Below are 24,077 nucleotides of genomic sequence, written 5' to 3'. Positions count from 1 at the left end.
TTTGGTCCAGGTCCTAGGGACCCAGAGAAGAATCAGACATGGCCTCTTCATTAAACCCCATCTCCACTTTTGGTCTGGGAAGCAGTGACAGTTCTCCCTGCTTTCCAGCCAGACTTCTCAGATAAGCTGTGTTCATATTCTCCCTTCTCTCACTGACCCTTTCCTGTACTCCTCAACCCTCTGTGAACTGGCCCCCACCCGATTCTCCACTGCAACAGCTTGTGTCAAGCTTGCCAGTGACTTCCCTGTTGATAAACCCAATGGGCATCATTCAATCCTTGTCTTATTAGAATGTTGTTGAACCTGCCATCCTAATAGAAATTCTCCTTTCTTCTGTTGGCTACTGTGACAGCTCTCTCATGACTCAGGCTTATGCCATCTTCTTTCTCCCTGGGTGATGGCATCTAGTCCCATGGCTTTAAATAGCACCCATGTGCTGGGACTCTCAATCTCCATCCCCAGCCATGCCTATCCTCCCTCGTAGACTGGACCCGAGTACCACCAGCCTAGGGTGCTCCCTCAGTGGCCCAATTCCCCAATGTCTAGAACATGTTTTTTTCCAGTCCATTATCACCTTCTTGAAATAGGAGCTTAGCTCTGCCATGCAAATCTGGGGCTGGGCTCTTCCTCCATGGTCAGACACTTCCTAGGTACTGTTCAAGACCTTAGGGATACCAGGTGTGCCTGAACTATTTTTCAGTAATTTATCAGTAATGGTGAGAATGGCACATAAGTTTTGTTCATTCAGCTAGTATCTAGTGGAGGATCTGAAATTCAAACTCAGTCCCACCTGTAGGGCACAGGACCTAATCACTGCCCTGTGCTGCCTCTATCTCTACTGTCTATCTGCTCTGAATGCTGGTTGTCCCCTGTTTGCTCCTCCATCCCTATTGGCTCCCAGCTCAGCCCTATAGAGAATTCTTCCTCCAGCTTGCTTGCCCAGTGTCCCAGGCATCTTGTTCTTGCTATAAGCCCAGATACTTAACTAGCTAAGAGTCTTGCACAACTTGTTGGGACCGGTATTTTCCCCTTGGTCTAATAGGAAAAACATGTTGTGCATGTGTTACAGTTTGGGCCAAGCGAGACAGGAACACACAGACTTTATGACCAGCAGCTCTGGTTTTAGCCTTAAACCACATGTATAGCATGACACATGGTGGTTTGGTATTGGTTATGAAATGTGATCATTCACAACTGACAAAGGGGTTGCTCACGGCTATTCTGATCAATGGGTAGCTTGGTTTAGTTATGAAAATACAGCTGATATATTAACTTTTCTGTTTATATCCAGCTTGAATATCAAGTTGTAGAGAGATATATTTGAAGTGATCAGCACAGGATAGAGAAGTGGGGAGACACACACACACACACACACACACACACACACACACACCTAGATAATAAATATGAAGGTTCTTGGGACATTGGAAAGTGAAACACAAAATGCAAGGGACAGTTCTCATTATTGTGACTAAAAGCTCTCTCCCTTCCTCTGCCTTCCCTATTACTGTTCTGCCACCCTGGTCACCTGGGGAAGACCCTGCATCTTCTCTAGCAATCCAATTTCCTTTGCTTCCTCCCCCGCTCCCAGTAGATATTAGTTGTGTCAGTTAAACCTCCTCCATGTTGCTCTCTCCCTTCTAATCATCCTGGTGGCTCTGCTCTCATTCAGATCCATACAACTCCTTTTCTTGGAGAAAATGGGCTCCCGTCTGTCCTTCCTGTAAACTCTCTTTTTTTGTTTGTTTTTAATTTTATTTTATTATGTTATGTTAGTCACCGTACATCATTAGTTTTTGATGTAGTGATCCAAGATTCATTTTTGTATAACACCCAGTGCTCCATGCAATATGTGCCCCTCCTTAATACCCATCACTGGGCTAACCCATCCCCCTACCCCCTCCCCTCTAGAACCCTTGGTTTGTTTCTCAGAGTCCATAGTCTCTCATGGTTCCTCTCTCCCTCCGATTTTCCCCCCTTCATTTTTCCCTTCCTTCTCCTGATGTCCTCCATGCTATTCCTTACGTTCCACAAATAAGTGAGACCATATGGTAATTGACTTTCTCTGCTTGACTTGTTTCACTTAGCATCATCTCCTCCAGTCCCATCCATGTGGATGTAGAAGTTGGGTGTTCATCCTTTCTGATGGCTGAGTAATATTCCATCGTATATATGGATCACATCTTCTTGATCCATTCATCTGTTGAAGGGCATCTCGGCTCTTTCCACAGTTTGGCTATTGCGGACATTGCTGCTATGAACATTGGGGTGCATATGGCCCTTCTTTTCACTACATCTGTGTCTTTGGGGTAAATACCCAGGAGTGCAATTGCGGGGTCAGGGGGTAGCTCTATTTTTAATTCTTTGAGGAACCTCCACACTGTTTTCCAAAGTGGTTGTACCAACTCTTGACTGACCTATCAGAGGGGTCTCCTTGAAGAACAGTTCTGACATGCAATGTCCCTGTTTGAAAATCTTCTGTAACGTCCCCTTTGCCTACAATATAAAGTACAGGTTCTTGGCTCAGCATTCAAGGCCCAGAAATAGCCTGTCAAGCCTGCTTTCTCTCCCACAATGCTTCTTCATGCAAATGCTCCCAGCAAACTCTTCTTTGTTTTCTATCAAGCACCACACATTTCTGATTTCAATACCTTGACTGACTCTTATGTTTGCAATGCCCATATCCGCACCTCTGCCAGTAACGCCCATCTATTGCTACAAGTCTCAAGTCCCTGTAAAACATAGACTCCTCCTGCCTGCAGTTTCCAGAACTGTCCAGCCAGAGGGATACCTGGTCTTCCTGGGAATTCCAAGGCACTTGTGACTTTCTACCTTGTGCTAGTAATTTCTGAGAGAAGTCTCTTCTCCTCTCTTGAGCCACACATGTGAGAACCAAGACTATGTCCAAGGCCTTGCTTTATATCTCTCCATTGCCAAGTCCATGGCCTGGCTTAGACAAGCACACAGGAAGTACTAGGAGAGCTGCAACAAAGGCCCTGTCTTTTAGAAGGCTCATGAATTTCCACAGGTCCTTGTAGCTATCCCATTGGACGAGATGGGTAAGGAATATGGCAAAATGTGATTCATCTCTACCCTTAAGAGAATGGTGCCCCAGGTCAGTCCTCTGACTAGAAAGCTGTAACTGCTTGCCTCTTTTGGCTGCCTGGGACTCAATCATTTATTCAATATAACTAATGCTGGTCATTAAACACTGCACTCAACCCAGGAGAGTACAGGGAAATCAGTCAAACCTCCATCTCTTGGAACTCCAATGTCAGTGGAGGAAGGGACATCCATATAAGACACTTCAAACCCAAGGCCGCTCTGCGCAGCACTCTGGTGCTAGACAGGAAGGCGGGCAGATGGTGGGCAGCTTTCTCCCTGTAGTAAGCTTAGGAATGCTCTGCATTTGCCTGGTCCCTGCTTTGCAGCATATCTCCCTGGGGCAAGAGTGGCTACATAATTTGCAGGGCCGAGGGAAAAATAAAAATGCAGGGGCACTTGTTAAAAAATTATTTTTTAAAGATTTTATTTATTTATTTATTTGACACAGAGAGAGCTAGCAAGAGCAGGAACACAAGCAGGAGGAGTGGGAGAGGGAGAAGCAGGCTTCCCACCGAGCAGGGAGCCCGATGCAGGGCTTGATCCCAGGGCCCTGGGATCATGACCTGAGCCAAAGGCAGACACTTAACAACTGAGCCACCCAGGCACCTCATGTGTTCAAAAATTATTAAGAATTTCAAGAGGAGGACAGCAAAGCGTTAAACAAAGTGGGGCCCTTCTGCACAGGTCACAAGCCCATGAAGTTTGCCCTGCCCCAGGGCTAGGAAGCATGCACACAAGAGGCCTGAATATGTCCTGCAGTCTTTTCTTCTCCCTTGCACAGAGGCTGAAGGGAGGTTAGGTCCCAGTAAACTGGGTGGCACTGGGACATACACAGCTGCACACAGGCCAAAAACAAATATTTGTTGAGTGCCTACTCTATGCCCAGAACTCATCTAGATTTCAGAGATATGGTGGAAAACCAAACAGACATGTTTTTTGGTTTGATTTGGTTTCTGTCACTGAGCTTATTCCAGTGGAGGAAACCCACTAGAAACAAGCTCACAAAGAAATGTCCAAGAATATCATCAGTTAGAGGATAGTGTTGTGGAGATGACAAAGCAGAGCGACGGGATAGGGATAGGGTGGTAGAGAGAGTGTATCAGGTTAGTTTGGTACAGCAAAGGCTGTCCAAGGAGCCTCCTGCTAAGATGCACACAGCCCCTTCTAGAGCAACAGGTGAGGATGCTGCTAATATTTGGCATCAGCTTGACAGGCAAATCTCTGCAATCCTTTCCCCTCTCAAGTGAATCATGAGGGTCTGGGTGACAAAGAGGAAGTCCAAGGATGCTTGAGACTCTTCACTATCCCCACTGAATGGGAGCACTGACCCCCACCCTCATCCCCACCCCCAGTGCTTTCTCACTTCTATTTCTGGCATGACTGAGAGTCGAGTCTCCAGAAAGATTTGGCCAGCCAGTCTTGGAGAGTTTTCTGAGGTCCCAGATGGTCCCTCTCAGACCCAGGCCCTAGGGCTAAACCTGGATCCACACTGAGTCAGTCCTTGCCTCTCTGCAGTTAAGGGAAAGTGCTCCAGTGAATGCCTAGGCCTGGTCCTCTGTTGGTGGGTCCTTCCCTGCCCCCAAATACCTGAGAAACTGGCCTGTGTAGTAGCTCAGATCAGAGCTTGCTGGGAGAGACACACCTCCCCCCACCAAGTCTCTCTTCTTCCCCTGTGCCAAGGAAGGTACTCAACCAGCTTCCTTCGGATGCCCAGAGATGTACTCTGAGGGACTGGAAGGTCTGGAGTGAGGGTAGGGGAAATCTCAGAGGCCAGAAGACCTGGGGATGCAACAGGTGATAGGGGAGGGAGCCGAGGGCTGGAAGCCACAGTTTGATCCCGCGGTACGCTAGCGGACTGGAGAGATTCTATAAGGAGGCAGGAGCCCACCCAGTCCCCCATCTTGCCTAGCCGGGCCCAGTCTGTGGCCGCCCTCCCAGCCGCAGCCGCGGGCCTCCGGTTTCCCCTGCCTGGGGCCCGCGCCGCCAGCTCGCCTCTTCCTCCCTTTTCCCGTCCCCCGCCCCTGGCTGTCTGGCAGCGCTGCAGTCGTGGCGGCGGGGGGCGGGGGGCCTCGGTGACAGGGCCTCCTCCTCTACTCCCTCCGCCTTCCTTCCGCCCGCCCAAGCCTATCCACCCTACTCTCCGCAGCAGCGGCAAACAAGTCGTCGGAGATTTCCATCGGGGCTCAGGGGGCGGGGCCAAGGTGGGGGGCGCGGGGCGGGGCGGGGCGAGTGGGAGGAGTGGAAGTTGGAGCCCAACAAAACCCTGCACAACGCGCTCAGTGCGGCCAGACCGTGCGCAGCGACCTCCGCACAGGTGGTCGCGCCGGTCCCCACCACGATGTTAACCAAAGTTCTCCTGATCCTCCTGGGCATGTCCATAATCCTTCCGTCTAGGTGAGTCTCTATCCCGGGACCCAGGAGCCCTCTGTGCCCAGCTCCCTCTCCCCTGGAGCTAGGCCAGCTCCCCGGACCCCCGCGCCCCTGCGTTCCTCAAGCGCTGCGCCCACCTTTTCCCAGCCCCTGCGCAAGCTAGCTGGATCCCGGGTCCCCGGGACGCGCTGCCAGCCTCCAACCCGCTCCCTCTAGGATGGGCACCCCAGACCCCTGAAGGAGCGCCCAGGAAGCAAGCCGGGACGCCTGTTCCCTGGCCGCTCCGGTCCTCAGACTCCCACTCTCCAAAACCACGGCGACGGCCGGGGGACACGAGCACGCTTCTCTCCGGGTCTTCAGTGGGAAGAAGCGAGTGGCCCGCGGGATGACCGACCAGCGTAGGCTTGTGCTTCTGAGGACTGGGGCAGACTTTGGGAAGGTGGCGCCCAGAAAGACGCTCGGGCTTGGGGAACGAAACTGCGCCTAAATGCTGGAGTGTTGGCTTGTGTGTCCTCTAATTCAAATTTCTTTTTCTGAGCGCCTACTAACTACCAGGCACTGTGCCAGATAACTCTGACTTTACTTGCTTCCCTTGCCGCCGCGTCTCTTGGTGCCAGTCCCAGGCACTGGCCCCAATTTAGTCCAAGGATTCCCGCCCCAGTTATCCACCCCACTCCTCTCTGCCGCCAACCTCCCCTTTCCTCCTTCATCTCCCCCCCTCCCACCAGACACCCTGCTGGGTGTTGGGCTGACCAGAGCCTGAGGTCAGAGACTGTTACTCTCTGAGGTCTGAGGTTTGGGTCCTGGATTTCAATCCCCATCCCCTGTAACAAAGGCTAACATCAGGTTTCCCTTGAGCAGCCAGCTTCCTTCACACTTTCTTCTGGCCCTGAGACTTTGCTAGGAAGGTTGTTCCCTGAACTTCTGACTTTATAGAGTAGGAGATGACTGCTTCATATTTTTGAGACGGTTTCCATTCCAGAAGTCTCCATGGCACTGGGCTCCTGTCTTGCTTATCTGTTTTGGGGAGAGGGGAGATGGCTTCTCTCCTCACCCCAGAATGCTTAAGCTCTTCAGGGGAGGGGCTGTGGGGCTCCCTGCTGGCTCACCGGTGTCCTGGGGTGTGGGGGTTGGCCTCAGCAGGGGCTTGGCAAATATTTCTGAATGCGTGCTAGGAATTTCCAGCCATCCACATCCCTCCAGATATGAATTGAACTGTTTGGGAGAGCTGGCATGGGGTCTGGGAGTGGGGGCAGAAGGAAGCAGGAGGAGCAGGAAAAAAAAAGAGCTGGGAGGAGGGGCTGTTGACATGGAAACTACCCTTCCAGTCCACTGGAGTGGGTGGGGAGGCAAAGGCCAAGTAACTGGTGTTCAGACATTGTCAGCATGGCAACCCATGATGTCAGCAAAGAGCTGGAGGTGGCCTTGGGGTGTGTTGGCAAGGGCCACCTCAAACCAGGGAATCTTGCTCTGGTCCAAGCTCAGCCTCAAATGGTGGTGACTTTGGGCACAGCCCTTCCCCCAGGTGGGATTCAGTTTCTTCATCTGTAAGGTGAAAAAGAGGGCTGATTTGGGGGAAAAAACAACCCAGTGGGCCTCCTTCTAGAGCATTGCCCGTCCCGTCCTCCTCTCCTTCCCTCCTCCATGGTTAGTTGAAAGAGCATCCTCAGTAGTGGGAGGGGATGTGGAGTTTCAGCTCCACCTTGGACCATTGCATATAGAGGGATGTAAGTGCATGAAAAGGTCCCATGGAAAGATTCCACTAGTCCAGTACATGAGTGTTTTTCAAGATTTTATTATTTCTAGCCTTGAAAAGGGGCTTAATGGCTGGCTGAGGAAAGGTATGCAGTGTCAGCAGCTCCTTAACCTCAAGGATTCCTGGATGAGTGTGTTTGTTTTGTTTGTATTTTACTGGCAAATGCTGTAGAACTACAGCGACCTCAAGACCTTCTGATATCATTTTCATCGCAGACATAGTTTGGGAGCAGGGGGGCTTCAGTGGTCCCTGGGCTTTTGCTTGTTTGTTTACCCCTTGAACGTTGGGGCTCTTGTTGTTGGCTTCAGACATTTGGGTGGTCTTGGCTGGCAGTCCCAGTCCGGATTGTGCCATGCTCCTAGCCACGTCATTCATTTTGCAGGGTGTCAGGCCTCTGTTCTCCCTCTGCCCTCCAACAGTCAGAGGACTGGGGGGGGGGGGATGCCTCCGGGAAAGAGGACGTTTCTGCATGTGTTATTTGGAAATGGAAACTGCTTTTTCTCAGGCTCAGTTCTCCCCTTGCCCAGAGTGGGAATTAGCCACTTCAGACATGAGAAATGGCATAAATCTGGCACATCTGTATGCCAGTTAGGCAGTTCTAAGAGCTTGTAATGCCGCAGAAAAATGCGTTTTGCTGCACAAGTTGTCTGTGGTCTGCACCACAGAAACCTTGCCTATGTTGCTAGTCCTCTCCACTTATCCCCCACAAGCTTCACCACGTGCCCCCACCCGGTACACCCTCCTACCCAAAGGAAACCACTCTCCTGTTTTACAACATCATAGATTAATTTTGCTGAAGGTTTTTAAAAAGCTTTTAATTATAATTTTTTTCAAAGATACAGAAAAGTAGGGGGAACAATAAAGTGAAACCCTATGCACCCATCACCAGCCTCATTAATTACAAATTCGTGACCACAGTTAATTTCTCTGTCTCCCACCCACTCTCTATTTCAGCCTAAATTATTTTAAAGCAAATCTCAGACATCATATCATTTCCTATGCAATTATTTTAGTATGCATTTCTAGTCATAAGGACTCCAAACACATAATAAAATAACACTATTACACCAAAAATTTTAGAATAATTTTGTCATGGTGAGGAAACTATCCAGTCAGTGTTCAAATCTCCCTTGCTGTGTCATAAATGTTTTTTGTTTGTGTTTTAGTTTGCCTTTTGAAATCAGGATCCAAATAAGATCCATATATTAGCAGATTTTTATTAGCATTTTTATTTTTCAAAACAATTTTTTATTGAATTGGAACATATATGCAGAAAAGTACTCAAATCTTTAGTGTGTAGCTGGTGAGTTGTCAGAAAATGACCACACTGTTATCAATACACCCACATCAGGGACTAGAACGTGACCAGAACCTCAGAAGCCCCCTGAAGCCCACTTCCTCACTGCTTCCCAGCAAAAGTACCGGGACCCTAACTTCTAACACCATCCGTGAGTTTCATACATTGCCAGATGGCTTTTTAATTTTTTGTTTTATTTAAATTAATTCTTATTTTTTGGCTGTGGTGCATCGCTGTGGCATTCAGGCTGGACTTCAGTCGGCCATCTCTCCTGGATGACAGTCTCTGAGTAAAGGACTCCTGCCTTTTCTCAGTGCTCAGAGCTTCCCCTCATCCCTGGCCCCCAACTCCAAAGCAGTGAATACCAGAAAAGCAAAGAAATGCAGAATATTCCCACGGTGTCCTAGCTCTCTATGGGAGAGGCTATTCTGGCTTTCTGGAGTGTTTCTCAGCAATCCTGGCCCTCTGCCTGCCCATTTGCTCCCTGGCGGTGCTGGTCAGGCAGACTGGAGACCAGGGCTAGTAACGGCAGCTGATTGGCCAAAGCTCATATACCAATACCCTCTTCATCTTACACTGAGAAGTTCTTTTAAAATCTTGAGCTTGGTTTTGTTATTGGGATATTTTTAAAATAAAGAATTACCATAAAGGAAGGATAGTATGGGAAGTCCCCCAAAAGCAGCAAGATTTAGACGAAATTAACAAATATAATCTGTTACTAGCTCAAAATTTGCTGTTACCCGTCATTCTTTATGCCTTGGGATGCAGACTTACTTTGGTTTGCTTCTGTCCCAAAAGGCCTCAGCTGGGGTCCCTACAGAGTGGAGAACAGAGCTTCATTCTTTTGTTTGTTTGTTTGGTTTTTTGTTCCAGGAGTGAAGAACCTCATGTTGAATCAGAAAATGGACCCTCTGCCCATGAGGACGTCTATGGGCCCCAGCTCCAGGCTCCTGAAAAGAAGCTCCTCTTTGAGGAAACAACGCCCACCCTTACTGGTCCCCATCGCAGACTTGGGAAACTGCCAGCAGCCACTCACATTCTGAACAGCATCCTGAACAACTATGACCACAAATTGCGCCCTGGCATAGGTGGTGAGTAGCAGAACATAGTTCTTCCCCTCCTGGAGCAGGAGGTTGAGGGCAGAGGTGTGGATAATGGGTGTAGGGTATTGGTGATGGTGTCGTGCACATGGCCAGGAACATCTGCTGCTGACCTGTCAGGTAAGAGATATCAACTCTAGTCTCAGCAGTGCTCTTGACCTTGGTCTAGACTTTTTTTTTTCTTTTTTCCCCCTCAGTTCCATTGTGGTGTTTAAAGTTGCTTTATTATTTTTATTTTGAATGAAAGACTAGAAGATATGGTAAGATAAAATAAGATGAGTAGACTAGATGACTGACCTTCAAGGTATGTCCAGCTCTTAACAGTCTGTGCATTGGATCTTGCCATGAAAGAACAAAGAAAGAAATAGGTCTGGATGTTGAAACCATGTCTCTAGTCCTCACCCATCTCCCTGTTCTCCCCTCTGACCATACCCTCCCCTGTCCCTGCCCCTATTTGACACTTACTTCGGCCACGTCTGTTTCCTTTGCAGAAAAGCCCACTGTGGTCACTGTTGAGCTCTCTGTCAACACTCTTGGTCCTATCTCTATTCTGGACATGGTGAGTACTGATTTTTGATTACAGTGTCTCGTAGCCCAGAGAGCTGACCCATGGGCCCTTTCACATACTTGTTTTTTCTGCTCTGTGTCTAAGAGTTTTGTGGTTTTGGTTTTGTTTTTGTTTTGGAGAGGGGATATTGTAACCAACACTGACTCTACTCTAGAAGGTGGGAAAAGGTAAGTCCCTTGCTGCCTGAAGAGGACTTTCAGAGTCCTGACCATATCTTCTAGTCTTCCATTCAAAATAAAAATAATAAAGCAACTTTAAACACCACAATGGAACTGCTCTTTTTTTCTGATAGTGATTTTTATAGATTTAAGTCTATAGTTACTAACTCTTGTTGTAAGACTGCTTCTCTCATTTCTCTTTCCTTTTCCATTACTATCATTCTAGTGTCAGGACCATCCTCAGTTAGCCTCTCTTATCTCTCCTTGGAATATGCAAAATTCAAGGTTTCTGCCTACCCCAGTCTACCTACTGACCCAGTAGCCTCCCGTGTGATGTGCCTCCTGTAGGTCTGACCTGGCTTAAAGCGTGAAGTTCAACACCACGCTTTAGTGGTCAAGGCCCTCCATGACTGGAGCCAACCCAGAGCTCTGATTTTATTTTTTTTCCACCCCTTTAGAGACCACATGCTCTAGTCACACTAGAGTATGGGTATTACCAAATCACCTTGTACCTTTGAGTCTTTGTTCAAGCTATTTCCTGTTTGGAATGCCATTGCTCCAATTTTCTACTTGTCATAATCTTATCCTTCAGGGTCTATCTCTAATGGCATCTTCTCTGACCTCCACAGCTATTAATTGTTCCCTTCGTACTCACACCACACTCCTCTCTTTGGGATTCAGATTTTTCTAGCTTGTATCATAGTTGTTTACCTGATCTTCCCTACCTCATTGTATTGTAATTATGTGCTCTTTATCTGCCTTGTTCTCCTGATTATGGTTTCCTTGGTGTCAAGGACTCAGTATATGTTAACTGAGCAAATGAATTATGAAAGATGTACTATAGAAGTCACTTTTTTTCCCTGATACCTAACAAGCCCAAGGAATACAGTCTAATAACTTAGCAGCCACTGAACCTGTCATGCAGCACAGAACTCGTGCAAAGAGGAGCCAACAACTCGATTTTCTTTGGCCAATAAAGTGCGGCTTTAACCTAGGCCAAGTGCCTTTAGAAGATGCCAAATACTCATGTGGTATTAAATTTCCCCCAAGAAGTCTGGTCTTTTACATATTTCCAAATAGTTCTTTAAAATTGTGGGAGTTCTCAGTTCTTGTACAGTCTACTTTTCCTTGGTAACACTGTGGAGTTTTGTATTTGGTAAGGAGGGAGTGTGTATCTCTCTCACACAACCAATGAACAGAGCATACTTGTCTCCTTGGACCCTCGTGACAGCTTATGGCAGGTAAGGCTGCCACTGGGATCTTCATTTTACGTTTGAAGCAACTGAGCCTCTCAGCAAGCATTCTGTTACAGAAGGAGTGTGGTTGGTTCAAAGAGAGTTCCTACACCCCTCAGCTAATCAGATGCTGCGTAGAGCATAGGATTAGTTCTTAGGGAGAGAAACCCGAGCCCATAGCATGGAGATTTAAATCAAATGTTTCTACCAGTTTCCTGGTTAAATTTTTGAAACATCTAGCCTAAGCTTAGAAGGCAGTGACCAGTCTGGGAATAATTGCCCGTCATAGCATCAACAGTTGCTAAGGCTTTTTTGCTGTGATAATTGTTGCAAGCAATCCTAATTAAGCCAATTCCTTGACACTGAATTTCTAGAGTTTCAGCTGAGCTAAAAAAGATGTACAACCCAAGCTCCCTTGTCAAACTGGGGAAAAATTGAACTGTTAGTTATCAGTTGCTGTGTAATGAATTTACAATTGGTATCTGGTTAAATAGAAATTAAATGCTCATTTGAAACACTGACATAGAGCAAGAGCACAGCATGCATGGATTGTGGAGGGAAGACTTCCCCTAGCTATAGTTCACATGGCCTAGGAATGAAGGAGGCTCCATAGGCCAAGTTGGAACTGCCAGCTACTTGGGACTGTAGAAACACTCTGAAGGCCACCTATGAAGGCTGGTGGGGCTGGCTGGAGCAGGGCTGGGGGCTTCCATTTGAATGGTAGTTAGGCTTTTTTCTGTCTGCTTCTCTGGACTACTCCAGGGAACCTTCTCAGTCTGGTAGGCTAGCTCCCAGCAATTTGGCAATGGCTCTCAACACCTCTTGGCCTAGGCAGCAAAGCCAAGCTTTCCCTTGAGGGCTCTACTGGCCTCTAAGCTGTAGGTTTCTGCTTGGTGTTCATTGTTTGATGCAAGATAACTCAGGAGAAAGACCTAGGGATTCTACAGGGGAAAATTGGACCTTGGTACCCAAATGGATTATTGGTGCAAGTGAAATAAGCACTAGAGAGGGAAATCAGTGAAGACCATCCCAGGGCAAGGTCATGGTAATGGTTCTCCGAGCATCAGAGTCAATATGCTGCCATTAGCTATTTGTGTGACTTTGGACAGGTCCTTTTCTCTCTGAGCCTCAGTTTCCCTACCTTTAAAGTAAAGGAAGTTGGGCTAGCCCTCAAGTTTCCCCCTTGGCCTAGTTCTGGCACTTGTTCTTCACACTACTTGCAATTCTATTACAGTCTGTTTTTTGCCCTTCAATACCAGTAGTGCAAACCTCTAGCTTCTCATGCTTCTTCCTATTAAACATCCTTCTTGTATCATATGACCTCACTGATATGAGGAATTCTTCATCTCAGGAAACAAACTGAGGGTTGCTGGAGCGGTGGGGTGTGGGAGGGAGGGGGTGGCTGGGTGATAGACATTGGGGAGGGTATGTGCTATGGTGAGCGTTGTGAATTGTGCAAGACTGTTGAATCACAGATCTGTACCTCTGAACCAAATAATGCAATATATGTTAAGAAACAAAAAAAGAAGAAGAAGGTAGCAGGAGGGGAAGAATGAAGGGGAGTAAGTCGGAGGGGGAGACGAACCATGAGAGACGATGGACTCTGAAAAACAAACTGAGGGTTCTAGAGGGGAAGGGGGTGGGGGATGGGTTAGCCTGGTGATGGGTATTAAGGAGGGCACGTTGTGCGTGGAACACTGGGTGTTATGCACAAACAATGAATCATGGAACACTACATCAAAAGCTAATGATGTAATGTATGGTGATTAACATAACAATAAAAGAATTAAAAAAACATCCTTCTCAATGTTTAACAGACAGTTTATGGGATAGATAATATCATCTGGAGACCAAATAATCACAGGTATAGCTATGCATATGCACACACACATTCAGAGGTCAGGTGTCCTTGTTTAAAATGAAAAACAAAACAAAACAATTATTCAAAAAACATGAGACTAAATACACACTTCTCAAAGCACTTCATTTTAAAATATAAGTCTGAAGAATGAAGGATTGAGGTTAATTAACATTTGTGTTCCCCAAATAAACCCTAAAAGGGGAAACTTCATCATATACAACCAAACGTGTGTGTGTATTTGTAACGTTTAAGATGATTTTGAGTTGAAATCTTTGGTTTGCTATGGAAATGTGGAGGCTGAGAGGGTGTTAACCTGGCTGGAGTAACCCCATAACCCTACCAGGTAGTGGTGATGTGATGAGCCCAGCCTGCGCAATTAAGTCACCATTGCCTGTCTGTTTCTAGATGAAATGTGTCTTCCCTGATTGTTGTTTATCTGGGAATGTTCCTTTCTTTTGGGAATACCTGGAACTAGAAAACTCCTACAGCCCAATTCATGTTGTCTTCCTCTGTGCAAACCTAAGTAGGTTCCTATCTGCTCAATAGACCCTTCACAGGACGGCATGAGAATACTCTTTGCCTGTACAGCTCTAGGTGTGTGCTTTTCTCTCAATCCCACCAGGAATACACCATTGACATCACCTTCTGCCAGACCTGGTATGATGAACGCCTCCGTTACAATGGCAGCTTTGAGAGTTTTGTTCTTAATGGCAACATGGTGAGCCAGCTATGGATCCCAGACACCTTTTTTAGGAATTCTAAGAGGACTCAAGAGCATGTGATCACCATGCCCAACCAGATGGTTCGCATCCACAAGGATGGCAAAGTGTTGTACACAATTAGGTATGTCAAGCCTCTGGAATTACCTCTTGGGACTCTTTTTACCAAAGAACCATGGATATAGGTTTCATCCTGAATGATATTTCTAAGGGCCTTTCCAGCTTTGCTAGACCTTGAGCTCAACCCCCTTATGTATAGATACAGACACCAGCCCTCAAAATAGAAAGATTACCTAAGGCCACACACCAAGTTCATGGCAGAGCTGGGACTGGTACCCAGTTATTTGGCTCCCAGTCCACAGGTCCCCCTCTCCCCACTAGAGTACGACTGCATTGCCTGGACAATTCCATCCCAAGTGGGCACTGGATGTAAAGACACGTCCACGGTGGTGGAATTGTCCAGGCGGAGCAGCAACACAGCGGTTGGAAAGATACCTAAGAGCAGGCTAGACATTTGAATGTCTGGCAGGGGAAGGTTGTGTTATCGGTGGTATGAGGTGGGAAGGTGGTAGAGAGTGGGAGAATGTTGGCAAGTCCTGGAAGCTGGGATGGGTAAGAAACTAAAGCCCATCTAAATTGGTCCACACATTCCTCTGATGATGGAAACCAAAGTAGCCAGATACTTTCAAGCTGTTCTTCCTCTCTTTTTGTCTCTCCTTTGAGCTCTTTGTTTCAAATCCTACTGTTGCCACTCATTGGTGGTGGTCCCCTGGCCCAAGGTGGGTGGATACCTAAATGCTCAGGGCCAGCCTAATGAGGCTCCTTTCTCCCTTCCAGGATGACCATTGATGCTGGATGTTTACTCCACATGCTCAAATTTCCAATGGATTCTCACTCTTGCCCTCTGTCTTTCTCTAGCTGTGAGTACCTTCTTAGGTCTCTGGGGCCCCAGAGTCATGCTGAGCCCCTTCTTTTTTCTCATCCTTGCCCTTTCCATTTTTCTGCCTCTGCTTTTCTCCTAAGATGGTGCCAGGTTTGCCCAGAGCCTCCTCATCTCCTTTCCTGCTGACAATACTGTGTTGCTTCACCTGGACCTCGTGTTGGGTTCTTCCCTCTTCCTTCCACTCCATCTCAAGTCAGTCACCCACCTCTGAAGTGTAATTCAAGTATGTCTGCTCCTCTCCATCTCCACTGTCAGTACCTTGGCTTAGGTCTTTGCCATCTTCCACTTGGGCTTTCACAACATCTTCACTTTAAAACCAAACATGTCCAGAACTAAATACATTGTCTCCTCCCAACCTCTACCCCCAAAACAAATGTGTTGCCTCTGTGTTCACATTTGTCTCATTGAAAGGCGCCATCAGCCACTCAGTTGTCCAAGCCAAGAACTTTGATGCTTCTTTCTCCATCACCTCCTACATCTAATCAATCAACACATCTTGTTGGTTTTCCCTCCTGAGTCTCTGTTGATCCTATTTCTCTGCATTCTCACTGCCGCAACTTTGATTCCTGCCTTCATTCATTTTATTGCGCCCAGATTCCTGCATTGGCCTCCCAAAACTTGTCTCCCTGTCAACAAGCCATCTTCATATAATGACCAGGGTGACCTGGCTGAATCATCATCTAGACCAGTCATGTTTTAGCTTCAAATCCTCCCTGAACTGTGATGGATCAATTCCAAATTCCTTAGAATGACCCTCAAGGTACTTCATTAACTGGCCCCTATTACCCATTCCTGTATGCTTCATCCAGCCTCTGTGAGTTAGCCATCCTGAACTTTGGGCATTTCCATAATCCATCAGGCATTTTCACCTTTCTATGCATAGAACGCCCTCCTCACCCTTTCAGCCTCACCCATACAGAGAATATTTTACTTAGCTTTTAAGATTTATTGGAAACATTACCTACTCTATGAAATCTTTGTTGGGTGTGTCCCCAAGTGGTCTTTCCCTCCTCTGTTTTTCCACTGTCCCATGGGTGGAGGTTTCTCAGCACTTCCAACAATTACAGAAGTATACTTACTATCTTACTCAATAAAATGTGAATATTTGAGGGCAAGGCTCCTGCCTTGCTCATCTTTATATTTCCAGCACAGAGCCTGGTACTAAGGAATGCTCAGTAAATGCACGTACTGAATGGACTTCAACAATGAGGTAAGAGGGGCAAGGTCCCACAGCTGGTGAGGCCAGAGTCAGGACTCCAAGGCATTGCTCAGACTCCATGTTGGTGGAGACAGCTGGGCTTCCCAGTCTCACAGGACCCTCCTTCCCATGTTGCTTTACAGTTTCCTATCCTGAGAGTGAGATGATCTACAAATGGGAAGATTTCAAGCTTGAAATCAATGAGAAGAATTCCTGGAAGCTCTTTCAGTTTGATTTTACAGGAGTGACCAACACTACTGAAACTATCTCAACCCCAGCTGGTACGTGTGCCTTTGAAACCAGGGTTAGGCAGAGGCCCAGGGGGGTGGTAGGGATGACTGGACGTGGCCATCCATACATATAAATGTATGTAATCATCCCATGGAAATGTAGAACATGATTCCTGTCTTGTAAATGCTAAGCACTTACAACTGTTTGCAGAGGAAACTGAGACTTTCTAACTACATCTCAGTCTCATCTGCAAAGAAGTAAGTGCTTTGCCAAGTCCCTGAGATGGTAGGTAAGTAGTTAAAGTTTTATTGCTGTCAGGATTTGCAACTAGCTTTGTCATGTAGACCCTTCAGTTTCTAGCTCTTTGTTACAACCGGCCTGCTTGGATGACTTTGGGGAATGGAGCTCATGTGAGTTCTCCATACCCAGAACCAATTCAAACTGGTTGAGTGGAAAACAAAGTTGGTCCTAATGGGAAGTGGAAGCTAGAGTTCTAAGCTCGGCTAGGTGAGGGCTGGGATAGTATGGGGGAAGTTTCAGCAGTTACAATTGCTACTACATCAACGTTTATTTTAAAGAAGCAGCTCTAACAAACACAGATTCCTGTCAAAGCCTTCATGGTGGATTCAACATGGACATGGTGATCTTTGGTTTTCTGACTTTGTACCTAACAAGGACTAAAGGGGAGGATCCTGGATCTTTTCAATGTCAGCTTCCAATCAGATATGAGTGTCTTTGCTTGTGTTCCTAGGTGATCTCAATGAGACTCTAAGGGACCTCTCCAGGATTGCTCCCAGAGCAGCCCTGGAAACCCTCTTCACATGTACTGACCAAGTCAGGGCAGTAGAGGCACTGCCCTCATCGTTTCCAGAATGCAGATGGAGCCAGTCACCCAACCAGCCATTTGCCATCGAAGGAGTCTTGCTTTGTTTCTGTGTGGCTAGGCAGAAAATCTGCTTTGCTGCACTTACAGAGTTGGTCACTGGGTGAGGAATAGCTCATGCTCATCTGGCTAGAGCTTTGCTTGCACAGTACTAGGCAGGGGCAGAGGGCTATTTTACAAATGCTTTTGTTTTTCTCAGGGTCTCTGGGTAAGCAGTTGTGCTACCTTTGACTTGGGATCCTTGCTCTTCTGCCAGCTAACCATGGGCCTGCCTCTTGCCTTGCTGCACCTCAGTTTTCCCAGACAGGTGGGGACCCATCATCAAAAGTGGCAGAAGAGACAAGGCCCAGGGGCTTTCAAGTCACTAGTGGTTCCGTTTAGTAGATGGTTGTGCATTGTTTCAAAATGGTGCCCTAGTGACTACAAAGCCCCAGAGCCAGCATCATCACCAAAGCAATGACAATAGGTAAGCACCAGCCCTCCTTGGGAGAGAGGAGGGTTCTTGGGGGAGAAGGAGGAGGGCTTCTTTCTCTTCTGCTACAGCCTAGTTGTTCTTTAATTATGCTTTCTCCAATATCATAGTTCTCTTTGAGGCTGGTCCCAAACTTTTCCCATCAGCCTCTGGGCAGTTCTTTCTATCTGAAGCAGATTTATGTACCAGCTCCGAAGGGTTCAGAATGCTGTGGTAGCTTGCTACTTTGGTCACCTTGGGCCTTGAACCAGAGAATCTCTGCTTCAGAAGGCTTCAGAGAGTGCAGCCTTGCCCCCAGTGAGTGAGTTAACTTTTCACTGGTGGCTATTGAGACTCTGATGGAGTCTTACCCATGATTAGGACTTCACTTTCTCACAAGGGAGATTCTTCCTTCTCTGGACAACTCTGTCCCTCAGAAAACTCCCTGTTCATCTGAAATTGGAATTTCTGGAACTCCTACCCTTTAGACCTAGTTATTTTTCCCTAGAACTACTGAACTTACGGTAAGCCCGGTCACTCTTCCATGGGGTCAACATTAAAGGACCAGTATTATGGTCCTAGTCCAGGGTCACAATCTTTCATAGACTCTGAAGTCTAGTTTCTTTTCCTTCTTGTTCTTCACAGCTTAGGGTCCACTCATTCTTCTAATCCCAGTCCTCTGGACACAGTCTATTAAATTATGTTCCTCTAACAGCACAGAGACCAACTCTGGTCTGGCCAAATGAGAGATGAGCAGAAGCATCTTTAATTTTTTTTTTGGGGGGGGGGGTTGTTTTGCTTGGTTTTGACTTTGGCTCCTCAGCCCCAGATACGTTTTTTCCCTTACCCATGCTCCTTTATTCCTCAGGAATAAGAAATTATGTGTTAGTATCCTTCCCTCAGCTTTCAGAAACAAATTTCCATATCTTGACAGGTGGAGAAGGTTGTTCTTTGGCTGGAATAAATGAGATAAACATAGGAAAAGCTGATAGGATAATAAATCTTGCAACAAGAATATATATTTTGCAGGGAGTAATTGTAGCTAAATAGGGCTGTTTTAAATTGCAGTCAAGACCCCAGGGCAAGAGAACTAAGAACTTGGTAAATACATTCTGGCCAGTAGGCAAGTGTGAGTGGTTCCTGCAGCAGCCCTGGGGGAGGAGTTCTATCCCCACAGTTACTACTCTGAATACAGATATTCCACTGACCCCAGGCCACATCCTTACCTTTTTCCAGAGAACTCTTGCCCTTTAAGTGTCAGTGCTGCCAAGGTGAGTAAGAAAGGCTGCTCTTCTTGTTTAGCTCCAACATACCTAGACCTGCTATGCAGGTGATCTACTTTCCAAAATAAGAGGACATGTGGACATGTTAGTGTTCTGGTCTGCTTTACCAAGCTATTGCCAGGCAGTAGCAAGAGTCACTGAGCATCTGCTAAGTTCCAGCCCATGCTGGGCTTGGATAGGCAAGAGGCAAGCCACAGGGCTTACATGAGAGATTTAAAAAGCCCACCTAACTCAAAGCCAAGGAATTTTACAGCACCATTTAGGTAGAAGTTTGGAATTTAGCTTCACTAAGGAGCCAGAATTTGAGCTATCACAAACCCTATGTGATGTTGAAAATAAAATGGAAGTTTCTGGGCTCAGGAAAGCCCCCAGAGTCTCTGGGGTCATGATGAGAACACAGAGTGTTTGGGATGAGTGTGTCAGAATATAAGGCATCGTGAAGGGTCTAATAGAAGGTGCCAACTAGAGATGTAGGTTTTCATTAGGTACTATAAGAGCCATCACTGTATAGGGGAAGAAACAACATCAAGGACATGATGCCCCAATTTTCACTTTCAGCTAATTCTTCTATTTTCTTGAAATATTCAGTTTGGATTAGGGTAATAGACTAAGGACAGGCAGTCTAGGTTTTGGATATTGGTGAACTTAGGCAAGCCATCTCAGGGAATCTGAGAGTGTATGGGATTAGCTTACAGGAAGGTGTGTGTGTTCGCATGTGTGTGTATAAGATGTCAGTTAGAGCCAGGTCATGGTGGGCCTTTAGTGTCAGGTTAGAGTGTGCATTTGATTCTATAGCTGTTGTGGAATAGGGAACGACCAGAGGTTTGGGATGAGCAAGTGATTTCTTTTAGCTTTTGATACAACAGTGCTAACTAAAGCATTTTACCAGCACACAAATGAATAGGAAGGAGGCCAAATGGATTCTGTGCTTCCCCCACCACAGCACAAAGCACTCTTGGTTTATTCCCTGAGAGTATACATTGTAAAGGCCAGTAGTGCATGTGTCAGGCTATGATTCTACAGATTAGATATGACACCTTAATGGATGTGAAGGTCTCTGTCATCCATCTGGACAGTAGCTATGTGGTCCTGATACCTAGAGGGCTAACTGATTTTTTTCACTTTCATCTTACACTTCTGCCACTCTCAGAAAACAGACACTGGGTGTGGGGCAGTGGGCTGAGAAAGAAGCGATGAGGTTTCTGGCCTTGGCTTAGCTCTTAACTGACCATGGGTCTTGCAATGAGTCTCCTCTCTGGGTTTCTTCTGATTCTCTGTATAAGGCACTGGAATAATGTGCCTCTATCTTAGGACTGTGGTGTGGAGCCCATGAGCTGAACAAGACCCTTAATGTGCATGTCCTATCTGGGGAAACCCTCATGTCGGTGCTGTAATGAAGTGGTATTTTTTATGTCTTTCAGGTGATTTCATGGTCATGACGCTTTTCTTCAGTGTGAGCAGGCGGTTTGGCTTTGTAGCCTTTCAAAACTATGTCCCTTCTTCTGTGACCACAATGCTCTCCTGGGTTTCCTTTTGGATCAAGAAAGACTCTGCTCCAGCCAGGACCTCTTTAGGTAAGTGGGCAATACATACAAACGGGCACAGAATTGCTTTCTCAAGGGTCCTTTCAGCAGTGTAATATATGGATCGGTAGCTGAGCCCACCTCTACTACTGTGCTTTCACAGGAATAACCTCTGTACTCACCATGACCACACTGGGCACATTTTCCCGTAAGAATTTCCCACGTGTCTCCTATATCACAGCCTTGGATTTCTATATTGCCATCTGCTTCGTCTTTTGCTTCTGTGCTCTGATGGAGTTTGCTGTGCTCAACTTTCTGACCTACAACCGGATGAAACCCCGTGCTTCTCTAAAACTTCGCCATGTATGACCTGGGTATGGGAGTGGTGGCAAGCTTTTGGAGTGTGGAGGCATGCAAGTGAGGGCACTAGGACTAATGGCACATGGATGGCCAGTTCACCAAGTGATGGGGTGGGGAACCTGAAGTTGGTGGCAGAGTTGAATAAACTTTTTGATGTCATGCTGGGAATGAGGGGGGTAGTCAAAAAACAGTATGCCAAGGACAGAACCTCCAGAAACCTTGGGGCAGCACCTAAACTTGATTCATCTTTGACTTTTCCCACTTCTTTACTTCTCCGTTTCAGCCACCTATTCGTGCCCATGCCCTTACCCCTCCCTGTGCCCGTGCCCACCAGCATCCAGAAGCTTTTGTGTGCCAGATCGAAGACTCTGAAGAGAGTGATGGAGAGGAGGGTCCATCTTGCCCAGCTCAGCAGTTTCTCAGCCGAGATACCATCCAGAGCCCTGGTGGTTGCTGCAAGTGGTGCAAGAAGTACTTCTGCGTGGTTCCCAGTTGCGAGGGCAGTATCTGGCAACAGGGCCGCCTCTTCATCCACATCTACCGCCTGGATAACTACTCACGAGTTGTTTTCCCGGTGACCTTCTTCTTCTTCAATGTGCTCTACTGGCTTGTTTGCCTTAACTTGTAGGTGCCAACTGGTACCCTGTGGGCAGCCTCCCCAGTTCCCCAGGAGGTCCCACAGCCCCTGTCAAGGGAGTCAGAGGAAAGCAGCAGCAGCAACAGGAGCAACAAGGGAGTGTCTTTCCTTCCCCATTCCCCAAATACAAGCCTGAATAGAATTGCTCTTTGCTGGCCCTCTCCCCTACCTGGCCCATTCACTGACTCTCCATGGCAGTCCATTTCAAGTAAAATGGCCCATCTCTCTATTCCTCAAGGGGCATTAATGATGTTCAGGCTTAAATATTGCAGGCTGTCAGTGACTAGCTCCCTAAGACCGTGCCCATGTATGAGTAGGTTAGCTATCTCCCAGTGCCGATACCCACTGCCTTTTTCCAGAAACAATACTGCCTTTGTGGTGCTCCAGGCCCAGCTCTGGCCTCAGCCTCAAAGTGCATAGACCAGCTGCTTGCCTGTTCCTGACATCTCCTTAAAATGTTGGGCAGCAGTGTAAAGGGGAAGGGGACCCTAGTCCTTAGATCAGATTATGATATTCTTGGTTTTGTCTTCCTGCCCTCCCTTCCCCTGCAGATAGACACTGGCATTATACTTTTAGGAGGAAAGGAGCCAGCAATTGAGCCTCTTTGGAATAGTATCTCCCTCTGCTGCTGTGCCATCTCCTCCCCCGACCCTCACCTCCATCCCTCATCTGCACTACAAATTCAATGCCTTGCATCCATTGGGTATCTATTTTTGTGTGTGATAATAGTAATGACTCCCTGCTTTGTATGCCACCTTCTTCCTCCTCCTTGACCCCTGTGACGTTTTCTGTAACTTCCCCAGTGGTTTTCCCAGCCCCGACCCAGGTGCTAGGCCATGGTCACTTCTTGGGGCCAAGAAACTAAGAGAACTTTGCTTTGCAGTGGACATTACTGGCACAGATTGGTGCCCTCTAAAGGCACACACATAATAGTTTTGCCAATTCCTTGGCCCCTGGACCCATGAGCCAGTCCACTCTTATCCTGGGGCACTCACAATCACAATCAATGAATTGAATTCCCTTAAATTTGTATAGCACTTTACCTTTTGCAAAGCACTTTTGACAAATTATTTCTATTTTGAGCCTCATCATAGCCCTGTGATATATTCAGGGCAGGATTCTTATCCCCATTTTGCAGATGAGAACCCTGAGGCACAGATTTCTGTGGCACTGTGGATCTCACTGGAAACTACTCAGGAGCCCACTGTCACCTTCTAGACCACATGACAGGGCTAGGCAGCTCTGTTCACCATGATTTGATTCTATAGCCTCTGCTGGCACCCCAGTGGCAAGGCCCAGAGTGGCAGCCTCTCTTCAGCATTGGCCTGCTCAATTCCTGGGCCCCCAAGACCGAAACTCTCCTGGCTCTGGTAACCCAGTGAGGTGAATTTGGACACGCCCCAATGCTTGTATATGCTGAATGAAATCTGTGTCTGTATTTTACTGGGGGGTGGGGTGGGTGGGTAAGGTAGGGAGATACATCTGCTTTTTGTCACCATCACTTGAAAAGGGGAAATGTATCAATAAATATATCAGCAAAGCATGAAGGTGTGGCTGGTTTCTTAGGCATTCAAGTTTGTCCTCAGTTCAGGATTTAAATCTTAAATCAATGACCCAATTATGTCTGCTCCCCTCTCCCATCCATGACTCCCAGACCTACCAAGCATGTACAATGTACCCTCTGTCAGTGGAAAACCGAAGGGAAGAGAGTGACCAAATGGTGGCCCCCTTTTACTGATTCCCTTACTTGCTCCTATACCCCTGCTTCCCTCCATGTCCTTTTTGCTTTGTCCATCGCTCTAACCTCACCTAGTCAGAAAGCTAGAAGTTTCCTGGAGATTATCAGACTCGGAACACTCCTCCCCCACTGCCATCATGTAAAGATGGAGATGCTGAGGCCCAGAGAGGAATATCTACTGTCACACAAGCAGATAGTGAAGTGGAACCAGATCCCAGGAATCCTAATAACTTGTTTTGGCTGTGAGTAAGTCTGGAGAGCTTGGTCAATCCACCTTTCAAATGAAAACTCTATAAAGGTATATTAGGGAGTATTGGCCCTGGCAACCTGTGATACATCTAACTCTAAGGGAACTCAGAAGCAATAACAAGAACCAAGGAGGAGACAAAAATGACATGTGAACAGCCAACATTCTTGCTGTGAAGTTCTTGAAATGATGCTCAAACACTTTCCCTGTAAGAAAGCCACATGCTTTTACTGTGAATTTTCTGATGCCCTAATCCATGGCAAAGTACAAGCAATAATTTAGAACAAGGAAAATAGTTCCTCACTTTCACTTAACTGGAAAGATTCAGAAAAAAAAGTAGTCAGGTGGGGGAGGAGTGTTCCGAGTCTGATAATCTCTAGGAAATAGAAATAGTACAAAACAGATTCCTTAATC

The 24,077-nt window shown here is 46.9% G+C and overlaps 1 protein-coding gene across 1 annotated transcript; it reads left to right on the top strand.

Annotated features, from left to right (window-relative positions):
- Positions 1-5,404: 5,404 nt before the first annotated feature.
- GABRE (gamma-aminobutyric acid type A receptor subunit epsilon) lies at positions 5,405-23,122 on the top strand. Its single transcript, XM_025862761.2, has 9 exons — positions 5,405-5,499; positions 9,402-9,619; positions 10,120-10,187; positions 14,073-14,293; positions 15,007-15,089; positions 16,454-16,591; positions 20,580-20,732; positions 20,845-21,044; positions 21,325-23,122. The coding sequence occupies exons 1-9, from the start codon at positions 5,444-5,446 to the stop codon at positions 21,667-21,669; spliced, it is 1,482 nt and encodes a 493-aa protein (XP_025718546.1). The 5' UTR covers positions 5,405-5,443; the 3' UTR covers positions 21,670-23,122.
- The last annotated feature ends 955 nt before the right edge of the window (positions 23,123-24,077 follow it).

The sequence above is a fragment of the Callorhinus ursinus genome, unplaced genomic scaffold, assembly GCF_003265705.2.
Source record: "Callorhinus ursinus isolate GAN/ISIS: 27379988/994484 unplaced genomic scaffold, GSC_fseal_2.0 scaffold84, whole genome shotgun sequence".
Taxonomy (NCBI): Eukaryota; Metazoa; Chordata; class Mammalia; order Carnivora; family Otariidae; genus Callorhinus; species Callorhinus ursinus.
This window is presented reverse-complemented; position numbering and strand designations above follow the sequence as displayed.

Coding starts and splice junctions, on each gene's coding strand:
- GABRE (XM_025862761.2), top strand. CDS start 5,444: ATGTTAACCAAAGTTCTCCTGATCCTCCTGGGCATGTCCATAATCCTT. Junction 20,733..20,844: donor TCCAGCCAGGACCTCTTTAG/GTAAGTGGGCAA, acceptor GTGCTTTCACAG/GAATAACCTCTGTACTCACC. Junction 21,045..21,324: donor CTTCTCTAAAACTTCGCCAT/GTATGACCTGGG, acceptor TCTCCGTTTCAG/CCACCTATTCGTGCCCATGC.